The 27132-nt window shown below is 51.5% G+C and overlaps 1 protein-coding gene across 2 annotated transcripts in view; it reads left to right on the top strand.

Moving 5' to 3' along the window:
• Positions 1 to 3108: 3108 nt before the first annotated feature.
• EPHA2 (EPH receptor A2) overlaps positions 3109 to 27132 on the top strand; it is a 37294-nt gene continuing 13270 nt past the window's right edge. Inside the window, exons 1-4 of one of the 2 annotated variants that reach the window (XM_083453814.1) lie at positions 3109 to 3433; positions 14840 to 14907; positions 15954 to 16614; positions 25717 to 25872. In XM_083453814.1, coding sequence (XP_083309940.1) covers positions 3343 to 3433; positions 14840 to 14907; positions 15954 to 16614; positions 25717 to 25872 — 976 coding nt within the window. In that variant the 5' untranslated portion in view covers positions 3109 to 3342. The remainder of the gene's footprint in view (positions 3434 to 14839; positions 14908 to 15953; positions 16615 to 25716; positions 25873 to 27132) is intronic. The other variant, XM_083453815.1, reaches the window with a different exon arrangement.

The raw sequence follows: 27132 nt of genomic DNA on the forward strand, positions 1-27132 counted from the left end.
GGGCATCGTCTCAGTTCAAGGATCCATCGCAGCCAGGCAAAAGCACTTGAGGAGGGCCATGGGCATAGCCAGGATTCTTGTTAGGAGGGGCAGGCTTTTGGTGACGGAACCAGAACCTTGAATAGTGTTACCTGGGGTTAGGGACGCAGGTGGGGCTGTGGCCTATAGAGCGAGATGAGCGCCGCAACCCCAGAGTCGGCCACGACTGGACCTAATGGTCAGGGGTCCCTTTACCTTTACCTTGGGTTAAGAACTTAATTCATTCCGGAGGTCCGTTCTTAACCTGAAACTGTTCTTAACCTGAGGTACCACTTTAGCTAATGGGGCCTCCCGCTGCCGCCGCACGATTTCTGTTCTCATCCTGAAGCAAAGTTCTTAACCCGAGGTACTATTTCTGGGTTAGCGGACTCTGTAACCTGAAGCGTCTGTAACCCGAGGTACCACTGTATTGATTTTGACTGATTTAAGGGGGGGCAGCTGCCCCCCTTGGCTATGCCGATGAGGAGGGCACAGAGCAGGCTCTGGGAGGGGTGTGGTCTCAGAGATGTCCTGAGGGCCAGGCAGAGAGTTCTGGAGGGCACAATGTACCCAGGCCCAATTCAAGGTATTAGTACTTGTGCGCCTGATTATCAAAGCATTTGTTGTTGTTTTTATATTTATTTATACCCTTCCTTTTACCCTGATGCGACTCAATGTGGCTTATGGATAAAAACAAAAATTGCTAAAAACATAGAAAAACAAACATAAAAAATAGAACACACACAGAGAGATCTATCTATGCTATTTTTCTGGAAAAAGCGGTGCCAGAACTCACCATGGACCCTGAGAGCTGCTGGAACTAAGCTCTGGTGAGTTCCAGCTCAAAAAAAGTCATATACAGTGGTGCCCCGCAAGACGAATGCCTCGCAAGACGGAAAACCCGCTAGACAAAAGGGTTTTCCGTTTTTCAATGCGCTTCGCAGGACGAATTTCTCTATGGGCTTGCTTCGCAAGACAAAAATGTCTTGCGAGTCTTAAGATTTTTTTTCGCTCCCCATCCCCTTTTTCTAAGGCGCTAAGCTGCTAATAGCCTTTTAGCAGCTAATCCGCTAATCCCTTAAGCCTTTAATAGCCACTAATAGCCGCTAAACCGCTAATAGCGCTAATCCACTAATCCGCTAATAGGGTTGCTTCGCAAGACGAAGAAACCGCTAGACAAAGAGACTCGAGGAACATATTAATTTCGTCTTGCGAGGCACCACTGTATATAAATAGAGAGAGAGAGTTTCTATACCCCCTTTCATCCAAGAATCACAGGGCGGTTTACAATATAAAAACACCGTAACAAACATAAGCAATACCCCCACTTATTTTATACACATATAAAAGATCTATTAAAACCATACCGATAATTACAGCACATCATCAGCCTTCTCATTAAAAGCAGTCAGTTCCCCAAGGCCTGCTGGAATAAGGTCTTCACCTGCTGGCAGAACAGCAGGGAGGGAACCAGTCTGGGTTCCCTAGGCAGGGAGTTCCAGAGTTGTGTCTCTGGAAGCAGCTGGCGATCATCTCAAGGGCCGCCTTCCTTCCTACCTTGGTTTTAAGTTCTTCTTGAGGTGCCCTTGGTGAGCGTGGTCTGCAGATCAACCGCACATATAGCAGGGCCTTCTTGGTGGCCGCACCCCAGTTATGGAACTGCCTCTTTGTGGAGATCTGGCTGCCCTCCACGTTGCTTTCGTTAAATGCACACTTTTCCAGTGCAGACCTTTGAACAGAAAAGGAAAGTCTGCTGTATCTGTTTACTGTGCTAGTAATACAGCATATTTCAAATACTGAGATTGACCTTGGGCCAGTCAGCACCTGTCTGCCTAAGCTACCTCACAAGGTTGCTATTGCGGGGGTTGGGGGCGGGGAGAAGCAGGAATGCCACCTTGAGCTCCTTATAGAAAAAAGTGCACTTCTCGATGCAGATGCGTAAATAAAGAAACAATATCTTTAAGGAGGCGTTGCAAGGCTCAAATTCAGTGCTGATGGCCACAAACAATGGGCTGAGGTGCTGGGCTGTCATGGAACATCAACAAATATTCCAACCATTCAGGCTGAATGGTGGGAACCGAAGAATCAATATAATTGGGGAAAACCTCATAGGCTGAGGAACAGAAGGGCCTGTGTGTCATTCTGAAAAGGGGCCTCAACTGGCCAGGAAACTTTGGAATGTGGGTCAGAGGGGCTACAAAAATTGGGGAGGGGGCCCCTGCAGTCCACATACCGCTTTGCAGTAACCAGGCAAAAGCTTGCATGCTGATCTTTACAGGGCTAGCAATACCGCACGCCTCAGAACGATTTGCTACATTATTTTGGCCATCCTTGTGGCACGATCCTGTAAATTAGGTCCCAGTTATCATACAGCATGGGACACGGGTGGCGCTGTGGGTTAAACCACAGAGCCTAGGACTTGCCGATCAGAAGGTCGGTGGTTCGAATCCCCGCGATGGGGTGAGCTCCCGTTGCTCGGTCCCTGCTCCTGCCAACCTAGCAGTTCGAAAGCATGCCAGTGCAAGTAGATAAATAGGTACTGCTCCGGCGGGAAGGTAAATGGCGTTTCCGTGCGCTGCTCTGCTTCACCAGAAGCGGCTTAGTCATGCTGGCCACATGACCCGGAAGCTGTACGTCGGCTCCCTCGGCCAATAAAGCGAGATGAGCGCCGCAACCCCAGAGTCAGCCACTACTGGACTTAATGGTCAGGGGTCCCTTTACCTTTATCCTACAGCATGCAGGATTGTTTTTTAAAAATACATCATATGGATTTTGATGTGGCTGTTCAGTGTGTATCCAGGAAGCACCTGGGCATCGCCATCCATAAGGAGGCTCTGCCTTTGCCTACTACCTCCTGGGGGCAGAGGAGACTGGCATGGAGGGGAGAGCCAACTTTCCAGTGGACCCCCGGGGTCGAGGGTGAGTCCCGGGCCGGGGTGCGCAGGGGCCATGGAGTGCGCCCGCCCCCGCCAGGGAATGCGATCAGAGCCGAGCGGGGCGCAAGGGACCCCAGGGACCCTTTGCGCCGCGCCCCGTCGGGGAGGATTCCAGATCTTGCCTGCGCCTGCGCCTCCTGCATCCCTCTGTCCCGGGCCGGAGGGCAGCGCGGGAGCGAGGCGAGAGGCGCGCGGCCGGCTGGGGAGGCGTGGCTCGCGTGACGTCAGCATGGGCATGAATGAACAGGGCGAGAACTTTCCCACCGGCTCCCATTGAGCTTTCCGGAGCTGCGGAGGCGACACGGCTTCTGCCCAGGCGCTTCCTCGACGGCGGCAGCGAAGCGAGCAGCCAGCCAGCCAGGCAGGAAGGCGCTGCTCCGGGCACAGCATGGGCAGCCTCCGTGGGGCCGGCGCCCCTCTCCTCGTCCCCTTCTTCCTTCTGCTCCAGGCGGCGCTCCAGGGCGCCCAGACCCGCGAAGGTGAGAAGCTTCCCCTCCCGGCCCGGGACTCTCCTTCTCTCGCTCCCCCGACGCCGCGCTCCGACCAGCCGGCTTGAGCGCCGACGGAGAGCCGCGCCGGGGAAGGGGAAACGCGCACGGCTGCCTGCCCTTCCCGGACCCCGAGACGGAGCGGGACAGACTGCGTCTTGGGGGCTGGCGGGCTGGGGGTCGCTTCTGCTCAACGGCATGGCAAAAAAAGGAAAAGTTTTTTCTCGCTTTGGCGAACTCCGGTGCCCCCTGCCCTTCCCAAAGTCGGTGCGTAGACGGTGCGGGTCCTTCTGTGCGCGTATTTTAAACTCCAGGTGCGGATTGAAATCTCCAGCGAGGGACGGGCGAGAAGAAGAGGGGCGCGGGGGGCGAAGCGAGGGGGCTGCCGGCTGGTTTGGAGAGGCGACGGGGCCGCCGCTGGGTTTCAGAGCAGCGGAGGGGAAAAGAAACGTTTCGCACCGCACAAAGCTAATGGGTGGATTTCCTTACCAAAGGGGCTGTGTGGAGCCGGCACCTTATGGTAATGGAGGAGCGTACGTCTAGCGATGCCTAAGCAGAACCTCCCGGTTCGAAGGCAGTCTACCTGCAAGTTCTCCGTGCTGGAAAACTAGAAGTGGGAAGGGTCTGTTGTGCCTTTATGCCCTCTTTGGGGGCTTCTACCTGGCTGTCCTGCTCGGGAACAGGATACTGGGTGAGGTGGGCCTGGGATCGGTCTTTTTCCTGCGGTCCGTTTTTCGGCCTCCTGGGATGCGCCCCGCGTTTGAGGAATGGGGCGCTGGCAACCTCTTTCCTCCACGGGTTCGAGCGCCTTAAGCAGAATGCGGCCTTTGGAGTCTTGAATAGCTCATTAAACAGGCGCAAATTGTTGCAGGGCATTTTAAAAATTCCTGCGTTGGATCAATAGATAGATATTCATTTTTTCTAAAGAGTTCCGACTTATTCCTTGGAGTGTTAGGTATTGGCTTTGGGCAGGCGCTTATTTCTGCCTTGGGAGATCAAGTAAGCGCACATGGATGAAGAGGCTTGTGTCTGAAGAAGAGTTCTGTGGAACGCAGAAGTTTGCATACGCCTCTGCTCCCGGCCTTTGGGACTACTAAGCACTTGATTTCCCCCAAATAGGAAATAGGACTTCCCACTGGCTACAAGGCAGGAGAGCAAGGTTCCGATCCTGGGCCCTGCTGGTAACATTCTGGGAAATGTGGTGATTCACACGCCTTGCTTACACAACTGGGCCTCCGCTGCTGTGGCAGGGATGGTTCATGCCAGGTTGGGCAAGGGAGGCAAATATTCTGGTTGCCACAAGAGAAGGGTGGGTCAGGGAGGGGCGCTGAATCAACACCAGGAGATTGATCACCCACAGTCTCCACTTTTTTCAGGGTGGTGTGGGAAGCAGGGGCAGATTTGGGGTTGCGTGTATGGGAAGCCATTTCCATTTCCTTTACTCTGATTTCTGCCACACTGGAAATTAGGCGGATGCTTGGTGTCTTCACGGTCTCTGGAGCCGTTGCTCCAACTCTCTTATGCAGTTGGTAGCTCTGAACTCTGCATCCTTTTGAGCAGAATCTGGGAATTCAGGAATATTTGAGCCTGGGACTATATATTTGACATTTGGAATTCTGGTTTCAAGGGGCTAATCTGGAACCTGGTGCCGGTGTGCCTGAAGGTCCTTGAAATGTGCTGGACCAGTCTTTGGGCCTATCCTGCGCTTGACCCAGCACCACAGTGGGGGGCAAGCCAGCAGCAAAATTCCTTCCAGGTTAAGCCCTTCCGTGGAACAAGCCCAGACTTGCCCACAGGTGTGTACTTTTTCTGCCTGAAAGCCAGGATTTAAATATTTGGCCCCAGGGGATCACCCCAGAGCATATTTTCAGTGGTACGTCTTGTCTCTGGAATGTGTGGAGCCCTGTCAGTCCTTGGAGCATGTACAGAAGGCTTTTCCTAATCTCTTTAGTCACTACAACCTGATCTGGTATTATGGGGCTGAGCTATGGCGAAGCCATGGGGTTAACTGCCCCTGATCTGGTGCTCTCCTGCTGGCCTGCACTACAACTCCCAGCAGAGCTGATGGGAGCCGTAGTCCAAAACATCTGGAGGCCACCAGATGAGGGAAGGCTGCCCTGAGAAGCAAGAAGGGCTTTTGGGACAGGGCTGGGGATGACCCTGTGGCTGTCTGGATACTGGTGGCCAGTGGTGAGGGATTGTGGGAGTTGTAGTCTAGGTACATGTGGCAGGGCACAGGATCCCCAGCCTTGGCTTATATGACCAACCATTCCAGTCCTGGTCTCTGGATATATGTCACCCCTTTTCATGAAGGAACCACACGATTTCTGCTCTCCTTCCTAAATTGTTCTTCCCAGGGAAGGGTCGTAGCTCAGTGGCAGAGCATATGTTTGGCATGCAGAAGGCCCTGGGTTCCTGGCAGCATCTCCAGCTAGGGCTGAGCAAGAGCCCCAGCCTGAAACCCTAGGGGGCCATTGTCAGTGTAGACAACACTGAGCAAGATGGACCCGAATTCCAACCTCCTTTAAGGTAGCTTCCTGTGTTTTCTACAAACTCTTGTGTTTATTACCCGCTCCCCTTTTAAAAGACCTGGCAGCATGCAGTACCTTTCTTCGCACCTGGGCAGAGCGAAGTGGGAGGAAGCAGCAACAGTGATATTTAGAGCAGAACTCTGGAGAATGTAGCACAGGGTACTTTAAGTCCCCAAAATGCAAAGTTCAGAACCGGGGTGGGTGGGAGCCGTGAAGAAGAAGAGGAGTTTGGATTTGATATCCTGCTTTATCAATCAATCAATCTTTATTACGGTCCAGAGACCCAACAAATCATTACAAATCAATACACAATTCACACAGCCTACCTCCAGGTTACTTTATCGCTACCCTAAGGAATCTCAATAGGGACGCGGGTGGCGCTGTGGGTTAAACCACAGAGCCTAGGACGTGCCGATCAGAAGGTTGGTGGTTCAAATCCCCGCGATGGGGTGAGCTCCCATTGCTCGGTCCCTGCTCCTGCCAACCTAGCAGTTCGAAAGCACCTCAAAGTGCAAGTAGATAAATAGGTACCGCTCCGGCGGGAAGGTAAACGGCGTTTCCGTGCACTGCTCTGGTTCGCCGAAAGCGGGTTAGTCATGCTGGCCACATGACCGGAGCTCCCTCAGCCAATAAAGTGAGATGAGCGCCGCAACCTAATGGTCAGGGGTCCCTTTACCTTTAAGGAGTCTCAAAGTGGCTCATGTCTTGGAGGACTCCCTGTTTACTGGACAGATCCCTCCTAGGCTCCCTCCCTGGAGTTATTAGAGCCCAGCTGGCCATCATTGGGGAACCCAGGCAGAATCCCCGGGGAGATGGAGAAGGGGAAGCAGTTGCTTTTGGCTTGGGCAGGGAGCACTTTGGAGCTTCTGCACAAGGTATTTTCCATGCTCCCTGGTGGACCTGCTCTTTAGTAAATAGTAATAAGCCCCCCACCCAGCTGGAACATCTAAAAAGGAAGTACAGCATAACATGGCATGGGGTTGATGGGTGTGTGTGCAGGGGGGCAGGCGGGAATTGAATGGCAAATGGCTTCAAAACCCAGCAGCATGTTTGGTCAACTACCTGGAGCCACATTTTTCCCATTCGGGCCCTGCTGGTTGGTACAGTGGAACCTTGGTTTTTGAACTTACCAGTAATCTGTTCCAGAAGACCGTTTGGCTTCCAAAAAGTTTGAAAACCGAGGATCCATGGGCTGGCTGCAAAGTCAATGGGGGGAAATGAAAAACGCAGCTCAGAAGCCATTTGGCTTCCGAAAATCATTCAAAAACCGGAACGGTTGCGTCAGGGTTTTTGTCGTTCGGGAGCCGAAGCGTTCCAAAACAGAGGCGTTTGGGAACCAACTGTTTGTCTGTACTTGCAAAAGCAGCTTGGGACAAGGAAGAAGAGGAGAAGCCAGAGTTGGCATAAGCAGCCTCCATCCAGCCACTTTGAGACGGAAGCTTTGCTGACCAGAGAAATGTGGATTATGGGTTTTGAGACACAGCCGCTCCAAGCCTTTAGCCTCAAAGGCGGCAGTAGCGCTGGCGCTGGCTTCGCACTCTTTTTCTTTCTTTTTTTCGCACATTCATCAGCTTCTTTTGAAAAAGCCACTGGAGTGGGGGGGTGGGTCTGGTGGCGAGGAGAGGCGCTGGTGCCGCTGGAGTGAGTCAGGTTCCCCATGGGAAAGGGGGGGGGGTGGTCCTGCCTCTTCCAAACCTGAAGAGCCCACTGGCTTGCAGGAGAAGACAGGAATGTTAATGAAGAGGCTGGATGGCCGCCTGGGCTCTCTAATTACACCAGGGAGGGAGCCTAGCAGGGATATGTCCAGTAAACAGTTCCTCTCCAGCCCTGGGCTGCTGTGTAGCAGTCTCTTGTCAGTCTCTGGAACTGGGGGGGCAGCCAACCTTTGTGAGTTCAGGCTTCCAAAGCAGTGCCCTGAGACACACTCTCTGATGCGTTCTTTTTCTCCCAAGATGCCTAAAAGTAATTGGCCTTGAATGCAAATGGTTAATTAAATCTGGTTGCGGCTCCCAGCTTGGAACTGATGGGGCGGGGATGTGTAAATTTCCGCTTCTCTTTTTTTGTGCTGCTAAACTGAAACGGCAAAATTTCACCCTTATCCAGAACATTTTCTTCAGAGCCACCAGACTGCGCGCTCTCATTACCGCACTAGGACCACGGGAAGCTGCTTTAGACAGAGTTAGACCCTTGATCCGTCTTGCTTGCACTGACTGGCAGAGGTTTCCTTCCTTCCTGCGACTCAGTAGGGTAGCCTTACCTCTGCCACTAAGCTCTGTCCTTTCCAAAACATTTGGTTTGGGCCTGCAGCAACCCCCGGACTTACTGTTCCTGTAGGAAATTCAGCACCTCCTCTCTGCTCCATCAGCACTTTCTCAAAAGCAAGAGGTGCTGGAGGAGCTGATGTCCACCTGGGGCACCTTCTGCCCTTAAACCTTCCTTGCAGAGCCCCAATGTGCAGGTGCGGTTTGTGGCTCTGGGGAGTCAGGCAGATCCACTTTGTGCCCAGAGAAACGTTGGCATCTTCTCGACTTGAATCCTGGCAGCCCCAGAGTCGTCGTCCCCCCGCAGTCTTAGTGGTACCATGTAGTTGGCGCTGGGTTCTTAAAGGATGGGGTAAAGAAGGCAATTGAGGTGCAAAAGTTTTAAATGCTTGCTGTGTTAAGGCCAATGGGAACCATGGGCCAAAACAGCAGGAGGGCTTGGGCAAGGCTGTTCTTGCAGATCACGGTGTAAAGCCCAGCTCTTTGGCTTCGGGCTCTGTGTGGATCCTGTTGCGCTCCTAACTAGCAGATTCCTGTGTGCCACTTGGTCATGGATCCTCTGTCATGTATAGAATTGTGGGGCGGTTTCTCTCTCTCTCTCCCTCCCTCCCTCCCCATTTCCATGTGGCTGAAATACAGGCAGTCAAAAAAAAAATCAAATCCACATACTGGGAAGGGAGGGGAGAGCAAAGTTTAAAATTAACTCTGGAAGTTGGTGGGAAAGAAAAGCTGTTCCAGATGCTGCTTGCCTATTTATTTATTTTTATTTTAAGTTAAGGGAAGCCATGCAGGATGACAGGCAGGCAGTTGGGGGGGGGGATTGGTTGTGGGGGGGAGGGAAGAGAGCATTGCTTGCCCCTTTCTTTAGCAATAAATCAAAATAGCTGAATAGGTTCCGATTAGGGAAGGGAAGGGTTGCCGTTTTTTCCTGCTTTAAGGGGGCTGGGAAAGGAGAGGCAGTGCGGTAGAGCGGTTGGAGGGCTGGATCAGGGCTGGGACCCCAAGTTACCCTGCAAGGTGGTTGTGAGGATAAATTGGGTGGAGGGTCTGCGTACATCACTTTGAGCTGGTTGGAGAAAGGGGTAGCTATAAATGTCCTAAATAAAGACGTTGTGTGTGGTTATTAGTCCTTGGGGCTTTTAAATAAACAAAGTAAGTAAATTTCAGTCTGATTTGAAGGCAGCGTACACTGAATGTCCGTTCCTGGGGGACAAAGAGGGGAGGGAGAGTCGCTTTCATGCCTCGGTTGTGAGTTTCCCAGAAGTGTCTCTTTGGCCACAGGATGCCGGACTAAATGGGTCCAGCAAAGCTGGCTGTGGGTAGGCAAGTATTAAAAGCCTCCATTTCCCAAAGGCCTGGGATAGCTTGGAAAAACACGAGACTCTTAATTTCAGGGTCATGAGTTTGAGGGTCATGAGTTCGAGTTGGGCCGAAGTTTCCTGCATTGCAGGGGGTTGGACTAGATGACCCTCGTGGTCCCTTCCAACTCTGCGGTTCTATGACCTGGTGCCTAAGGCAAGAGAGGGCCGTGGTGCTCAGTGTTTGCTGGGTGCAGGGGCAGGGCGGGCCTTTTGACCCTGCAGGGTTGCATTCTGGTGGAGTGGCAGAAGGGCCTTCAGAAGCAAAAAACAACAACCCAACAAACCCTTTAGCCTGCCATGCAATGTGAGGGATACCCTGGAACCCACAGCCCAGCTCCTTGGCTTGAGGGCAGCGCAAGGAGGCAAATCCCCACCCTATCAGCTCTGCAGTCAGTGCAGCGGTGCCAGTCCAGCACATTTTAAAATGTGCTCTGCCTGGATAGCTCGGCTGGTTAGAGCATGGTGCTGATAACGCCAAGGTTGCAGGTTTGATCCCTCTGCATATTCCTGCATTGCAGGGGGTTGGACTAGATGGTCCTTGAGGTCCCTTCTGTGCTGTGGTTGCTCAAGTCAGGGAGAGCCGGGAACTGCAGTTTTGGGTGCTTCCAGGGAGACTCAGAAGACACCTCTGATCAGCTCCAGCTCTTTGGTTCCGCAGATTCCTGGGAATAGAGGCTTAGACTGGTTGCTCCTCCCTTTACGGCTGGTCCAAAGTCCGAGAATCAAACTGAGTGTCCGTGAGAGCAGGGAAGGGCAAGAGTCCAGGGCAAAAAGAGGCAGGCAACTCCACCCGTCTCTCCCTCTCTGAGATGCACCAGGCTAGTTTTCCATGCTGGGATGTGACATTAATGAGAGGTTTAGAGCTCTGGCAACCAAACCTAAGCAGCCCATCCAAAGACTGCATCTGGAAGAGATTTGTGGGGGGAAAGAATCTCTGGAGAGCGGCAGGCACAAGAAACCCCAAAAGGCTGGCAGGGTTTCTGTCTGCGGAGAGACAAGCGAAGGGCCCTTGCAGAGAGGAGGGCCAGGTAGAGCCGATTTGGGGGGGGGGGCATAATTCGGTAGATACAGCACCTGCTTTGTATGCGGAAATGCCCAGGCTGAGTCCTAGTTAGAAGGATTGCAGGCTGGCTGGAAAGGACCCTAGAGAGCTGCTGCCAGCCCGAGTAGACAGCACTGAGCCAGAGTTCATGAAAAAGGCAACTTCGGAAGGACGGGACACATCTGCTTTGCTTGCAGAAGGTTCCTTGGTCCAGTCCCTGTGAAAGGGTTTTGGAAAACAGGAGCCAGGATAGCTGCTGCCAGTCAGAGCAGACCACCCTGAGCTATGTACAGCAGCAATCTGACTTGCGATTGCAAAAGCTTCCTGAGTGCATGTTTGTTGCTTCAGCAGAATCCCCCCCCCCCCAAGAAAACCCACCAGGCTCTATTTTGGCCTCTGCAGGCCCCTTCCTCCAGCTGAACATATTTGTGAAGACTTGGGGCTTTTGTTCGGTTGCAGGAGAAATACGGTTTCTGGACTGTGCCCAGGGATCGCTCTCTAGAGATGCCTTTTCCGCCTGGCCTTGGCCAGACTGGCCTTCCAATCCCTGGGGGCCACCCACCTCCCTCCCTTTCTCTTGGGAGCCCTTTGCCCTTCTGTCATGGGGCCCCCACCCTGTTCCCAAACAACCAGCCTCTGCTTTACAGCCTGAGCAGGTTACTCACCACCTTTCAACGGGGAAAATATAGAAGTAAACCAAGGAAGGAGCTTGACTACGAGATAAGAGTGAGATAACAGGGATTCCGGATGTCGGATGTCCGAGGGCAGCTTCCTGCCAGCAGACTTCGCTCACAAAACTCTTGCCCAAGGAGGCACGACCGGTGGCTATCAGGGTTTAAGAGAGCAGCGGGTGGGCAACCATCTCCATCTTTTTGCCCTGCAAAGGAGACAGGAGCAGAGCAAGAGCCTTGGGCAGGGACACAGGCAGGCAGCTGAAGCAGAGAAGTCAACAAGATTTCCCATCCATGGAGAAGGCAGAGCTGTGAAGCATGCAGAGAGATAACAGGCACCCTCCTCTGAGCAGCACTTTTGGACTTGCAGGAGACTTTGGGGTTACTGCCCAGTGCTGTCCGAAGCACTCAGTTGGAGAATTACAAATCTATGAAGAGCAGGCATATCTTTGCCTAATCAAAGAGTTAAGGTGATACTGCTTGGGAGGGCCAGCTTCTGTTGACCTAGGGAGATGGCAGGGTTTTATTTTATTTTTAAGCGTTGCACAATGGTGGATTTAGACTGGACACAAAAGCATTTATCTGAATGCTCAGCCGACTGCCGTGAAAAACATGCTAGTATTAAAGACAATTAACCGGGGGAGCTGTTTTGCAACCCAAAACCAAAGGAAAGAGAAATAATAAATACCGTATTTTTTGCTCTATAAGACTCACTTTTTCCCTCCTAAAAAGTAAGGGGAAATGTGTGCGCGTCTTATGGAGCGAATGCAGGCTGCGCAGCTATCCCAGAAGCCAGAACAGCAAGAGGGATTGCTGGTTTCACTGCGCAGCGATCCCTCTTGCTGTTCTGGCTTCTGAGATTCAGAATATTTTTTTTCTTGTTTTCCTCCTCCAAAAACTTGGTGCGTCTTGTGGTCTGGTGCGTCTTATAGAGCGAAAAATACGGTATATTATGTGTCTGCTGCAGGTAGAGGAGAATTAAGTGGCATTTATGGCCTGTTTTCTCACAGGCGCAATAATTTGATTAGTGTAACAAGCATGGCTGCAATAAAAGCATGCTTTAAAACTAAGTGGAGGTAAGCCCACCAAACTGAGCACGGCAGAGAGACCAGCTGGAGGAGGAGGGCCCACGTGTATCTGCTTTAGCAATGTGTGCAGTTTTTGGAACTGAAACTGAAGGAAAGCACCTGTCTTTTACGAGAAGGACGCATGACATATCTTCTCAATCAGCTCCCCAAAGGGAGAGGTTGGTTCTCTCCTTGCAGCCACAGGGCAGGGCAGCGAAACTCACTTCCCTCCTTCCCCTTAGTCAGGAACAAGGTGCTGTTTTCTGGCCAACGGGGCTGCATGAGCACTTCAGATGTAGCCCCAGTGCCGGATTTACATATAAGCCAAACAAGCTATAGCTTAGGGCCCCACTTTCTTGGGGGCCCAAAAAAATTTAAACAGGAAAAAACCCTGGATGTACATTTCCAAAATATAAGATAAAAAACAAAATAAAACCTACATGCAGCAACAGTGTTTTGTGTTGTGTAGGCTCCTATGATGTAAGTAATGGGCCCTGCCTGCTAGCCTGCTCCCTAAAACATCACTGGTTTGCTCATTTCTGTATATAGGGTGCTTACGTTCTGCAAGGACTGGTTACATGGCAACATGTGCAAATGGCTTTAGATACCTGTTAGGTCCGTAAATGACCACATAGCACATGTTCAACACAAAAAACAGTGACAATTTGTTGTTGACAAAGGACAGCTGGACATAGAAAGGGCCCCATTACCTTCAGTAGCTTAGGGCCTCATCGAACCTAAATCTGGCCCTATGTAGCACGAGTGGCGAAATGGCTGTGTGAACTACGGCACTGATCTTATTTTGGGGGCTGGGAGTGTGAAAGCTGCAGGGCCCTTCCCACAAGAGCAATAGGTGCATCCAACAGGATAGCTCAGTGTTGTCCAAAGGCATGCTTTCAGCATCCATCCCTGCTGGACCATCCCCTGCCCACTTCCCAGCCCGCTTAAACTCAGGCTAGGAGCCCTGTTGGGTGGGTGGCTTAGCTGTTCAAGTTGGGACACCACAGCCACAAGCAGGAGATTAAGAAACCCCTTTGTGTTACTCAACTTGACTCAGGCTCCTTAAGCGCCCTGCGGCAAAGCTGGCCTGCTGACACTGCAGAGAGTTATGTGCACCTGGGCCTGATCTGGGTAACGAGGCAGGGCAAAATTGCTCCTCCTGCAGCCTGACACCCACTTTGTGGGGATGTTCATATCAACCCCCCCCCCCCCGCAAAGAAGGGCAGGGACTTCCAAGCTGGCTGCGAGAAAGGAGCTCTTTGCTGGTCCAGATTCACCAAGTGCCTGGGGTTCCACGCCATGGTCTCCTAAGCATTACAGTGGTACCTCGGGTTAAGAACTTAATTCGTTCTGGAGGTCCGTTCTTAACCTGAAACTGTTCTTAACCTGAAGCACCACTTTAGCTAATGGGGCCTCCTGCTACCGCCGCACGATTTCTGTTCTCATCCTAAAGCAAAGTTCTTAACCTGAGGTAATATTTCTGGGTTAGCGGAGTCTGTAACCTGAAGCATATATAACCTGAGGTACCACTGTATTGGGAAAGGGTTTTTTTTTTGTGGGCTTAGACTTTAAAGACATGGCCAGTGGTATTAAATAACAGCGTCCCTGAGCATGGGCAGAGTTGCTCCCTGTCACCACTGAACAGCCACAGCTAGGATTTGGAGGCAGGGTTTTCTGGTCTGAAAGTGTTTCACCAGTGTAAGTTGGGAGCAGCTTGGTTCTCTGGGCCCTGGAGGGCTAAAGCTACCTGCCCCTCTCCTTCTATCTCTCTTCCTTCTACTTCTTCATAGCTTAATGTGGCAGGGTGTGCACTCTGGGACATGCTGGGACTTCATAAACCTCGCAAGACGCCTCCTCTATGTGTCCAAATCAAAATCACTCCACCCTGGCATTGGAAAGCTCCAGCTGTTCATTGCGTAGTTTGGGATGCCACAACCAGGGATGTTTATACCCCTCCCAAACTCTAATTTTATAAGGTAAAGGTACCCCTGCCCGTACGGGCCAGTCGTGTCCGCCTCTAGGGTTGCGCGTTCATCTCGCTCAAGAGGCCGGGAGCCAGCGATGTCCGGAGACACTTCCGGGTCACGTGGCCAGCGTGACGAAGCGGCATCTGGCGAGCCAGCACCAGTGCCGCACACGGAAACGCCATTTACCTTCCCGCTATAAAGCGGTACCTATTTATCTACTTGCACTTAGGGGTGCTTTCGAACTGCTAGGTGGGCAGGAGCTGGGACCGAACGGCGGGATTCGAACCGCCGACCTTGCGATCAGCAAGTCCTAGGCACTGAGGGTTTACCCACAGCGCCACCTGCGTCCCTCTTCTAATTTTATAGGATCCAACAAAAAAAATTGGGGGAGGGGGAGGAGTTGGTCCTGTGTCCTTTGCAGAGCATGAAGCTCTCTGCGAGGTTGAGAGTCCTCCATGCGATAACCGTCTTTTTCTTCCTATCCCTTTTCTCCTTAGTTGTCGTACTGGACTTTGCCAAGGCACAAGGGGATCTGGGCTGGCTCACCAGTCCCTACGGCGCGGGGGTAAGTCTTGTTGCCAGGTTTCTCCTGCTTTAAGGAAACTGCATTGTGCAAGCAATTTCCCTGCGAAACACAAGAGTACGCTGCCCTTTGAATGGTACCCACCCCTGTCCCTAAGATGCCGGATGGTGAGACCATCCCCGTGTCCAATGGATTTGTTCACAGGGCAGTGGGTTTCTAGTGGAACTGAAGCTTGGGCGTTGCTGATTGCCTCACATTATAAAAGGAGGAGGAAACAGGGGTAGGCGTCTTGGGAGAAATAAACGGCAGGTATAATGACTTGGGAAATGTAGATTGAATGCTTACATCTGGTTCAGATGCTCCTTTCAAAGAAGAGGCAATATGAGCGTGGAAGGAAGAGAAGAATTCCTAAGCAAACTTTGCGTTAAAAAAACACACACACCCCCAAGAATATTTACTTGGGATTAACATGAGTGGCTTTTAAAGATTTACTTTTATTTAGTTATTCATTAAATTTCTATCCCTCCTTCCCATAGGAGCCCAGGACAGCAAACAAGGTTTTAAAAATAAATAAATGAATGAATGAATAAAAGCCATCTAATATCCTCATAGCTAAACAATTTCAAGGTTGCCAGAAACAGTATATATTTGAGCCATCGAACACTTGGGTGAATCAAAACATTTCAAATGCCTATCTTGATGTTAGTGAGAGAGGCAGGGGCACCTCACTAGAGAGGGCTTTTCATAAATGAGGAGCTGCTACCAAGAAGGCCCCGTAAAGGCTCCTTGATGGTGGGCAAAGGCCATCTCTGAGTATCTGATGCTTGGAACAGTCAGTAGGGGAAATCTGTGGCCTTCGTGTCTGACTTAGCAGCTTCCCAGGACAGCAGATTAGCCATAGTTGAAAATGAAGGCATTACATTTGCATGGCACTTGAACCACAGATAGTCTCTGCTTGAACCTATTGTTTCAAAATCGGTTTTTTGTGGTGTGCTGCTGTTTCCAGTGGCTGTCACTTCCACGGATTATTACTTGTGCAAGAAGAAACATTTCCTCTAACGGCAGCCATTTTCTCTTCCCACCCTCAGTGGGATCTTCTCCAGAACGTCATGAACGAGTCCCTCATCTACATCTACTCGGTCTGCAACGTGATGGAAGGGGAGCAGGACAACTGGCTAAGGACCAACTGGATCTACCGCGGCGAAGCTCAGCGCATCTTCATTGAGCTCAAGTTCACCGTCCGAGACTGCAACAGCTTCCCCAGCGCCACCGGCACGTGCAAGGAGACCTTCAACCTCTTCTACGCGGAGTCAGATGTGGATTACGGCATCAACTTCCAGAAGCGCCAGTTCCGCAAGATCGACACCATTGCCCCGGACGAGATCACGGTGCGGGAGGACTTTGAGACGCGCAACGTCAAGATCAACATGGAAGTGCGCTCGGTGGGCCCCCTCACCCGAAAGGGCTTCTACTTGGCCTTCCAGGACATTGGGGCTTGCGTGGCCCTCCTGTCTGTCCGGATCTATTACAAGAAATGCCCCCAAGTCTTCCGCAACATGGCGAGCTTCCCCGAGACCATTGCTGGCGCCGACTCGCAGGCCTTGGCGAAGGTGTCGGGCGAGTGCGTCAAGGATGCCTTGGCCAATGAGGACCTGTTCATGCATTGCAACTCGGACGGGGAGTGGCTGGTGCCCATTGGCGAATGCCGCTGCCGCGAGGGCTACGAAAAGGACGGGGACAGCTGCAGAGGTAACTAGGCTTTGCTTCTTGTTTTACTCCTGCGTCGCTGAACTTCCCAGTCGGCATTAGGACAAAGCAATACTTGTAAGCAGTGACGTAGCGTGGGGGGTGCAGGGGGCGCCGGCCGCACCGGGCGCAACATCTGGGGGTTAGGGTTAGGGGGCGCAAATCCACGGGTTAGGGGGCGCAAATCCACGGGTTAGGGGGCGCAAATTACTTGCCTTGCCCCGGGTGCTGACAACCCATTCTACGCCACTGCTTGTAAGAGCCCAGTGAAGGGAACGGAGGGTGGAATTGATGTCACAATGCCCCTACTTCATCCTAGTCACCCAAAGCCCACCTGAACCAAAATGGCGCTTCCATAAAGTGTCCAGGGCAGGCTCTATGACTTCTACAGATGTGAGGCAGCTGTTGGCTGCTGTTCCTCGTTGCCCTCAAGTTGCTGTTTCTCTTTGCCCTCAAGTTGGGAACTTGACTTCCGGGGGGCATAGTCAGCATAGCACCCACAAGGACTTCCGGGGGGCTGTTATGTCGGCATAGCACCCACAAGGACTCTGCCCCTCACGCTCCCAGTCTTTCCAGCTATCTGACGCTGGTCAGGTGCAAACAGGCAGGTTCCACTCTGAGAAGTGCTGGATCTGTCAGGTACCAGCAGTTTCTCTCTACTGGGGCCCATGGAAATGTCAGACTTCTAATCCTTTGTCAACTCACATGAGAGCCCCAGGAAATGTGTCTTCAAGTTTCTTATGGGATGGGGTGGCTGTTCTCTTCTTCTTTCATGCCCCCACTTCAACTCTGCCTTAGCAAGCCACAGGAGTGGGGAGACGACTAACAGGAAGCCAACCCATAATGTTCCTTTTTCTCTGCAGTTCTGTCTTGTCCTGCTGCATGGTCCCAGCAGATTATTACTATTTCTCAGCCAAAGTGTTAATGTTGCTTGTTAAGTATTTCACTGCTGCTACCCCTTGGTCCATTTGTTTGGTGAAGTTTGATATTGACAAAGGCTGAAGATATGTATTCTACACTTCTCCAGTCTGGCCAGAAATGTTACGCATTCAGCATTTCTTGGCGTGTGTATGAGAGCGAGAAAGAGACCCCCCTTCCCCACCCCCTCAGCCCCTGATCTTAAAAGAGCTCTCAATTCCAAGTTCTGGAATAGTGGCCTTTGGGCATCAGGACTTTCTCTGTTAGACAAAGAACCTAGCAAGCTACCTAATGGCAAGTCAGATCCTTGGACCATGCATCTCTCTCAGTACTGCTGTAGCCCCTGCACTGCCCTTCTGTTTCGGGGGATTCAAAATGTGGAGAGAATCGGTTAACAGGGGAGAGTGGATCAGTAGAGAATCAAGTGGCCTCGCAAGTCAGCTCATGTCAAAGCAGTGGCGTAGCATGGGTTGTCAGCACCCGGGGCAAGGCAAGTAATTTGCGCCCCCTAACCCGGGGCAAGGCAAGTAATTTGCACGCCCCCCCCCCCGCTGCACTGTCCCTCCCCCAGATAGTCCCTCGCTCTCTCTCCGCACCACACGCCTGGCACCCTCCCTTCCACAGTGGCCCTCCCTTCCACAGTGGGCGGCGACCCGGCGGCTCGGATCGGATTCGCACAGCCAGCACTGCAGTGAGAGAGAGTGAGTGAGCCAGGTAGGGGCAGAGAGCTGCGAGTGCGAGCGCCCCCCCCCCAGATGTTGCGCCCAGTGCGGCCGGCCCTCCCTGCACCCCCCACGCTACGCCACTGTGTCAAAGCTCATGGTCATCTTGTATATAGAAGTTTCCAGGGTTGATTCCATTTTACCAAACTCCTTTTTTATACTGCCATATAGAGGAAGTGAGAGCAGCAGCCAAGCTCCCGCCACTCACACCTGTCTTGCTCTTCTGTTCCCCACCAATCCAACTGAGCGAGCCCCCTTCTTGGAAGGTGGGGAGTTGTGGGGGACGGCAGGAGGAGGCAGCAGCCGCCAAGAGGCTTTGCTTCAGGAATGTGCCTGGGTTTTGCAAAGAGAGAGGGAGAAGGAGATAAGGAACCTTGAAGGTTATGGGGTAATACAGGCATCTTGAGCAAGCATTCTCTCTCCCCCATAAACACTATCAGGCTCACCTGATAGAGGCTGTTATCTCACTTCCCTCCTGCATGATATCGGAGGCCAAAGGGGGAGCCAAAACATGGGGAAGGGAGCTGCTGGCTGCTCAGTTTCTTCAGGTGGCCTCTCTCCAACGTCAACGAGAAGGAATTCAATTTTTCGATGGAGTGGACAGACTCCATGACTGGAGAGAGCAATGTACCCCTCGGCGGAGACATGGCTGAACAAGCCTGCATTTAAAGGGGGTGCGATTTTACCTTCTTACTCATTTTTAGCCACACATGGGGTGCAGTGGGGCTCAGAGAGGCGCTAAGGAGCAACTAATCTCCATTGAGAGTGATGCTGCTTGGCCTCTGGAGTTCCAGAGATAGTTTTCTTGCTGCGGGGGACTGGACGGAGGAGCTGGGGTGGACGACTGGACATTGTGTCCACTCCCTCTGTGGTTGATAACCGGAGTTTCAGTGCCTCTGAGCTTGTGCAGAGCACATTTATCTTGCTGCCGCTCGCCCTCCTGCAACCATGTGCGGGATTTCATCAAAAGCCAAATTCTTTCTTTTTCTTTCTTTCTTTTAAAGAAAGGTGAGAGTGTTGCCTAGATTTCCCATCTAGTCTGGCAGGGCGGGGAATTGGTTTGGATTTGGAGCAGAATAGAGGATTTCTCTCCTTTCCTCCTTGCCATTCTACAACGGCACCCAGCACCTGCCCCGCACCCCCACACCACCAACAGCGCTGGTTTGCAGACCCAGCCTGGTTTCCACAGTGACAGCCAGTGCCTTTGTCCCACCCTCTGCATTTGTCTGGTGCTAGGGGAGATGCCGTGGGGGGGGGGGCTGCTTCTGGGAATCAAAAAGAAGAAAGGGTGGCCTTGGCTCCAAGAGTGATGGCGGTGGGTGGAGAGGAATAACTGGTGTTGTTTTTCCCCCCTAACTCCTTTCTGCCTTGGTCTTCCTTGTTACATCCCTGCCTCTCAGCCGCACACCTAGGAGAAAGTCTCTCCATCAGTTGTCTCTTGGGGGGGAGGAACGTAGAACCATTTCCCCCCTTCGAGAGCCAGTGTGGTGTAGTGGTTAAGAGCGGTAGTCTTGTAATCTGGTGAACCGGGTTCACGTCTCTGCTCCGCCACATGCAGCTGCTGGGTGACCTTGGGCCAGTCACACTTCTCTGAAGTCTCTCAGCCCCACTCACCTCACAGAGTGTTTGTTGTGGGGGAGGAAGGGAAAGGAGATTGTTAGCTGCTTTGAGACTCCTTCGGGTAGCAATAAAGTGGGATATCAAATCCAAACTCCTCTTCTTCTAAGCCATTTATTCCTTGAGCGTTTTGCAGAAGCCTACCTGCCTAACCCCAGCTCTCTCTCATGATGGGATAAGCTGCTTCTCTGTGGGCCCCTCTCCCTCTTTTCAAGGCTGCCCTCCCCTGTTAGCTGCCCCAGCCGTGGCACAGCCCCCCTCCAGATCTCCTAATCCGGGCCTCCTTTCTGAAAGGGGGAGCACCTCCCCACCTCCCCCCCCCCCATTCCCTTCTCCAATGGCATCTCCACCTCCAGTGAGCCTCCAGCCCGGCTCAAAGCATCCTTAACAGCAGCAGCAGAAGAAGAAGCTTCCCATCTTCTCTCCAATCCATCTGGGGAGATGTGGCAATCATACGCAGACCAAGCACCCAGCCATCTTCCACCCCCAACTAAGCCCCAAGCCTTGGACCCTTAGCAGGGGTGTCTCCAAAGACACTGGTCCTCTGTCCTATGTGAATGGGGGCATTGTTTTCCCCTGAGAGAGAGAGAGTATGTGTGCATCTGTATATGAGGCTTGGGTAGGGACCCCGCTGGCTTATAAACTCGCCCTCATTAAACCAGACTGGCTGTTGGTACTGTGAATGGCGAGGGCTGACATGTCCCTTTGTCCCCCTCCGCCTCGCTCTCCTGGCTGTCTCCTTGCTCCTCCAGCCTTGATTCATGGCTGCTTAAATGGCTTGCCGCGCTCTCCAGATTTATCTGGCTATCTCCTGGCATCAGCGTCTGCACGATTTCAGGCGACACCCACACGCGACTCTCAGATTTCACCTGCTAAGGAATCCTGTGTAACCCCCCCAAAAAATCTTAGTGCCGCAGGAAGGCCTTGGGAATCCCCTAAATGATGGCTTGCTTGGCATTCCTTCTTAACTGGGTCAAGTCACACAAATGAATTAGTGATTGGGTAGCGACCTTCCCTTCTCCTCCAATAAAGGTAAAGGGACCCCTGACCATTAGGTGCAGTCGTGGGTGGCTCTGGGCTTGTGGCACTCATCTCGCTTCATTGGCCGAGGGAGCCGGCGTTCAGCTTCTGGGTCATGTGGCCAGCATGACTAAGCCGCTTCTGGCGAACCAGAGCAGCGCACGGAAACACCGTTTACCTTCCCGCCAGAGCGGTACCTATTTATCTACTTGCACTTTGAGGTGCTTTCGAACTGCTAGGTTGGCAGGAGCAGGGACCGAGCAACGGGAGCTCACCCCGTCGCACCACCGACCTTCTGATCGGCAAGCCCTAGGCTCTGTGGTTTAACCCACAGCGCCACCCGCATCCCTCTCCTCCAATAGTGGTGTTCATTTTTCTCGCCCTGGCTTTTTAAACATGGAATTTGTGGGAGGAAATAGCTCCAGCCTGCTAGGCGTTGCAAAGAGTACAGAGCAAGGCAAGCGAGTGTCGCTGCATTTGAGTTTTCTGGCACCAATGGGTATTGGGCAAGGAGGAGATTTCAGAGCCTCTGCTTGGCGGAGACCCTGGGGGTTGCAGCAAACTGCACTGGGTGTGGGGGGGGGCATTGACTTCTGCTGGCCTGGCTACCCCCCACCTGCACCCTGCCCACGCGTTCCACCATTGGGCTGTAGCTGTCTCCCTCCCAAGGCCAGTCGCATTCTGCAGCCCTGGCTTCCTCCAGCGGGAGGGGGGCGGGATTGGAAAAAGGAATTTGCCCTTTTGTGTAAAGATACTCTGACCTCCCATCCCTCTGGCCTCTGTGAAAAGGGAGGCCCCTGGGCAGGAAACAAAGGCAGTTTATCTTCAGGAATAAACACAGATATTCTTGGCTTCCTGCACACATTCCCGCCCCCCCCCTCCAGCCCCCCCCCCATCACTCCTTTTTAGCTCCTGCTGGCAGGTTCTGTGCTGCCACCAGCCATCACCATCTCTCTGTGTGTGTTTTGCCTCTCTCCCTGCTCTGGCCTTCAAGTAAGAGAGATTGCCAAGGAGGGTTCTATTCGCTTGGCAACTCGGGGGCTGGCTGACAAGATCTCAAAAGGCCAACTGCCCACCCGCCAGAGCCTTGGCATGGCATTGTGTGCTACTGCACTCTTGCCTGCGGCACGGGGCCAGCCGAGTGGCGTCATGTTCAGAAGGTGAATTATTGAAAAAGCACCAGGGCACCTGCCAGCAAACATTCCACTTCTTATGTTTGTATGCAATGGTCCAGCTCTCAGGACGTACCTTTTGTATTGATGGTATTAGTCAGGCTGCAGCGTTGAATGGGTTTAAAAGGTGTCCCCCTGATTGGTCAGGCAGTAGGGCTTGATTGCATGTTTTTTTAAAAAATGGGTGCCTTAAAACAAGTGTTTATTTAAAACCGCCCATGGCAAGAGCCCTCTTCGGAGTCGTCCTCTCTCGCCTGCAGGAGGGGATGCCTCTTCTGAGACGGCGCATTCATGCATCCTTCCGCAACAGTGCATGCTTTTTGCTCCAGGACAATTGTGTTTTACCCATATGCAAACTTAACTGCCTAATTCCTTCCATTGATTGACATGCTCTTTTAAATGGGTTGCAAGCCTAGTTTTTGCAGAAACGTTGTACAGTGGTACCTCGGGTTAAGTACTTCATTCGTTCTGGAGGTCCGTTCTTAACCTGAAACTGTTCTTAACCTGAAGCACCACTTTAGCTAATGGGGCCTCCCGCTGCTGCTGCGCTGCCGGAGCATCATTTCTGTTCTCATCCTGAAGAAAAGTTCTTAACCCGAGGTACTATTTCTGGGTTAGCGGAGTCTGTAACCTGAAGCGTATGTAACCTGAAGCGTATGTAACCTGAGGTACCACTGTCTTTTTTATAGAGTTGGAAGGGGACCCTGAGGATTGTCTAGTCCAACCCCGTGCAATGCAAGAAGATGCAGCTGTCCCATTCAGGGATTGAACCTGCAACACCACGCTCTGACCAACTGAGCTATCCATAATCTATCTAAGATTTTAAAACTGTAATGTGAAATCACGGTGCAAATGATCACGAGTCATGCTGAGCTGGCCGCTGTCCCATTAAGGCCCCCTCTGGGCTATAGTTTAAAGGTAAAGGGACCCCTGACCATTAGGTCCAGTCGTGGCCCACTCTGGGGTTGCGGCGCTCATCTCGCTTTATTGGCCGAGGGAGCTGGCGTACAGCTTCCAGGTCATGTGGCCAGCATGACTAAGCCTCTTCTGGCGAACCAGAGCAGTGCATGAAAACGCCGTTTACCTTCCCGCCAGAGCGGTACCTATTTATCTACTTGCACTTTGACGTGCTTTCAAACTGCTAGGTTGGCAGGAGCGGGGACCGAGCAACAGGAGCTCACCCCATCGCGGGGATTCGAACTGCCGACCTTCTGATCGGCAAGTCTTAGGCTCTGGTTTAACCCACAGCGCCACCCGCGCTACAGTTTAGGGGACTCCAAACTATCAAGAAGGTGTTGCCATCTTACCCAAGTTTATTAAACAGTCATCTTCTGCGGGGAGTGGTTTTGGGCTTCTGTGGATTCTGAACTGCTGTGAGGTATCAACAGACCAGGTGGGGGGACAGCAGCAGACACCTGGTGGGCAACATCCTCTTCCACCCCCCTCACAGCCACCACTCCCTGTTAATACTTCGTACTGGGGAAGCAGCTGCCGGCACACCTGCCTGTGGAAGTCCCAGGGAGAGCCTCGACTTGCCCAATAATTGCACACGGAAGCGTGTCTCGGCCAAGGGTGGCTGCGCTTATCTTTTGTGGGCATTTAACCACTCAAACTAGAAATGTGTTCTAGACTCCTTCAGATGGCACCTGTGGGGTGGCGGTGGGGGAGGGGGAGGGGAGCATTCTCGGTCCCTTTCCGCCCAGACATTTACTGCCTCCTGGCACACTCTGCAAGTCCAAGCCAGCTGGGCTTAACTGCACACCTTTTAAATATCGCTTAAGTAAATCTTCTCTCTTTCTCCTCTGCGAGAGAACCAAAAACCCCAGCATTCAGGTTTAAAATGGTGCCAGCTGCCAAATTCAAAATGGAGGGAAAGGAACAACTTGCCTCCCTCCCCCCCCTCTCTGCACCCCCAATTGCGGTTCGAATCCCCGCAGCGGGGTGCGCTCCCGTCGTTCGGTCCCAGCGCCTGCCAACCTAGCAGTTCGAAAGCACCTTCGGGTGCAAGTAGATAAATAGGGACCGCTTACCAGCGGGAAGGTAAACGGCGTTCCGTGTGCTGCGCTGGCTCGCCAGATGCAGCTTGTCACGCTGGCCACGTGACCCGGAAGTGTCTGCGGACAGCGCTGGCTCCCGGCCTCTTGAGTGAGATGAGCGCACAACCCTAGAGTCTGGCAAGACTGGCCCGTATGGGCAGGGGTACCTTTACCTTACCTTTACCTTCTTCCTGAAGGCAGAAGCCGAAAGAGATCCTTTTTCTGGAGGGAGCAGAATTCCCCACCATAATCACCTAAGCACCCTTTTCTACACGCGCGCGCGCGTGCACACACACACACACACACACACCGCCTGTTTTTGGTAGCATGACAGTTTTACAGCCAGCACTTTTGTTTCTAAGCAAACGGAGAGATTGCAGACCACACACACAAGATATTGAAAGAGGTTAAGACTGGGGGTGCTGTTTCTGTGGAGGCAGCTTTCAAGAACCAGACCCTCTTTTCCATTTAACAACCTGGGGGGGGGGGTGTACGTGCGTGTGTGTTTCTTTTTTAAAAAAACCAGCAATCTCTTGAGTGTAAGTAAAGTTCCACCTGGGGCAGAAGTCTGAAAATGCGGGAAACCATTTCAAATAGCTAAGATTTGCTATGTTCAGGGGGACTGTTAACAAAATGGTATTTTGTAGCTTCCATTCTGCAGCCTCAGTTATGGCCCATCGGATTCGGGAAAGTATTTTCCCCCACTCCAGCCCAGCCTGGGACATTATCTCTTGGCATCAGGGGCTGCTGTGACCAGACAGGATGGTACAGAGTTCCATTGGGAAGACCATGGCATTTTCTCCAGGCACCAAGATGCTTCTACCACTGTCTGGTTCACAGGAAGGTTTTTGAGTAGGCGGTGTTTTGAAAAATAGTTTCTCTGCATTGAATGGAATGGAGTCTCTGCCTGAGGGCCACTGGATTGGTGCGATCCTGGTAGCAGTGCCCATAGGAGGCTGTTGCTTGCAAGAAAGGAGTCCTCATGCCAGCTATTGACTTAAGGCAAAGCTGTAAGTCGGGCCGCATTGAGTGCTTTCCAAACGGGAACCGCAGGCTTCCAAAGAGCTCTTCCTTTGTAGATCCCTCGAGGAAGTGACGCGATTCCAGAGGGATTTTGAGGAGCAAACTGAGTTCCTATGGAAGAGTTTACTCATGCAGGAAATAAGTAAGAGTTGCTCGTCTCAGGCAATGGCATAGGTAGGCTGGGGCTTTCCTCTGCACGTCCTTCCACCCTCCCCTGTAATGTGCGTTCACCATGATGCACGCGCAGTCACGAGGCACACTGGAAACCTGAAGAAGCAGCAGCAGCAGTAGAGGTGCCCCACGTCAGCTTGGAGTGTGTTTTCATTTCCACTGAACAGATTAAAAGGACCTGAGTGTGTCTCTCTTTGAAAACTAAAGTGCTTAATGATCTTTGGATTTACCTTTTTCTTAAGTTCTTGTGGAACTATCATTCCCATTGAACACATGGGGAACTAAGATTGAACAATGACTTTGTGGTTTGATTTGAACTCGGGTCTCTCCGATAAAAGTCATCTCTCCATACACCGGTCCGTGTTGTCGGCCATGGTTAGGAACCCCAGGAGGACTAACCCAACCCTTCTTTTCTCTTCTTTGCAGCTTGCTCACCTGGGTTCTTCAAAGAGGACATCTCCAACAGCGCCTGCTCAAAATGTCCCTTGCACACTCTGCCGTCTTCCGAAGGTTCCACCTCGTGCCCTTGTGAGGAAGGCTATTTTCGGGCTTTGACCGATCCTGTTTCCCTGCCATGCACAAGTAAGTGGGAGATCTAAGCGGCACGATTGCCCAGGAAATGATAAAGGCTTGCTGTGTTGACGGCTATCCGCTTGGAGATTCATCAATGTCCAGAGGCAGTTTGCAAGTATTTAATGAAACCAAGCAACCTCGGATAAGCTACTGCTGTTTTATTCCGTTTTTTTTTATATATATATAATATTTTTTTATTTTAACAATCAATAAACGAATAATACAAACAAACAAGTACAGAACAGAAGGTAAAAACAACACATACAAACAATATAAAATACAGTGTATAAGAAAAGAAAAAATAAAGAAAGAGATTAAAAAAACAATCATTGTGTCTTTGCATTTTTTGACATTAACCTGGGTCTGCGACTTCCCCAGACCTTCCCACTCTGTATTCTAGATCTTATATTCTGACAGTAAATTTTTTTTCCCTCTGGCATATCTTTGGTTCAACTTAATCTTAATCTCTTAACATAATTACATTTCCATTTATCTTGAAAACATTTGTCTTTCTTAATCATAAAATTTTATGCTAATATTCATTTAAATTCAATCTGATGTCCTCAAACATTCTTTATCTTATAATACTTCTGTAAATAGTCTTTAAACTTCCTCCAGTCTTCCTTCACCGTCTCTTCTCCCTGGTCTCTGATTCTGCCGGTCATTTCTGCTAATTCCATATAGTCTATAACCTTCATCTGCCATTCTTCCAGCGTGGGTAGTTCTTGCGTCTTCCAATACTGTGCGATGAGTATTCTTGCTGCTGTTGTTGCATACATAAAAAAAGTCCTATCCTTCGCCTGAACCTGTTGGTTAACCATGCCCAGGAGAAAGGCGTCTGGGTTCTTTCGAAATGTGTATTTAAACACTTTTTTCAATTCATTATAAATCATCTCCCAGAAGGACTTAATCCTTGGGCACGTCCACCAAAGGTGAAAGAAAGTGCCTTCAGATTCTTTACATTTCCAACATTTATTGTCAGGCATATGATAAATTTTTGCTAGCTTGACTGGTGTCATGTACCATCTGTAAATCATTTTCATTATATTCTCTCTTAGGGCATTGCTTGCCGTAAACTTTATTCCAGTGGTCCATAACCGTTCCCAGTCAGCAAACATTATATTGTGACCAACATCTTGTGCCCACTTAATCATTGCTGATTTCACTTCCTCATCCTGTGTATTCCATTTCAGCAGCAAGTTATACATTCTTGACAATGTTTTTGTTTTGGGTTCTAACAGTTCTGTTTCCAATTTGGATTTTTCCACC

This window comes from Podarcis tiliguerta (genome assembly GCF_965153285.1).
Source record: "Podarcis tiliguerta genome assembly, chromosome: 8".
Lineage (NCBI taxonomy): Eukaryota > Metazoa > Chordata > Lepidosauria > Squamata > Lacertidae > Podarcis > Podarcis tiliguerta.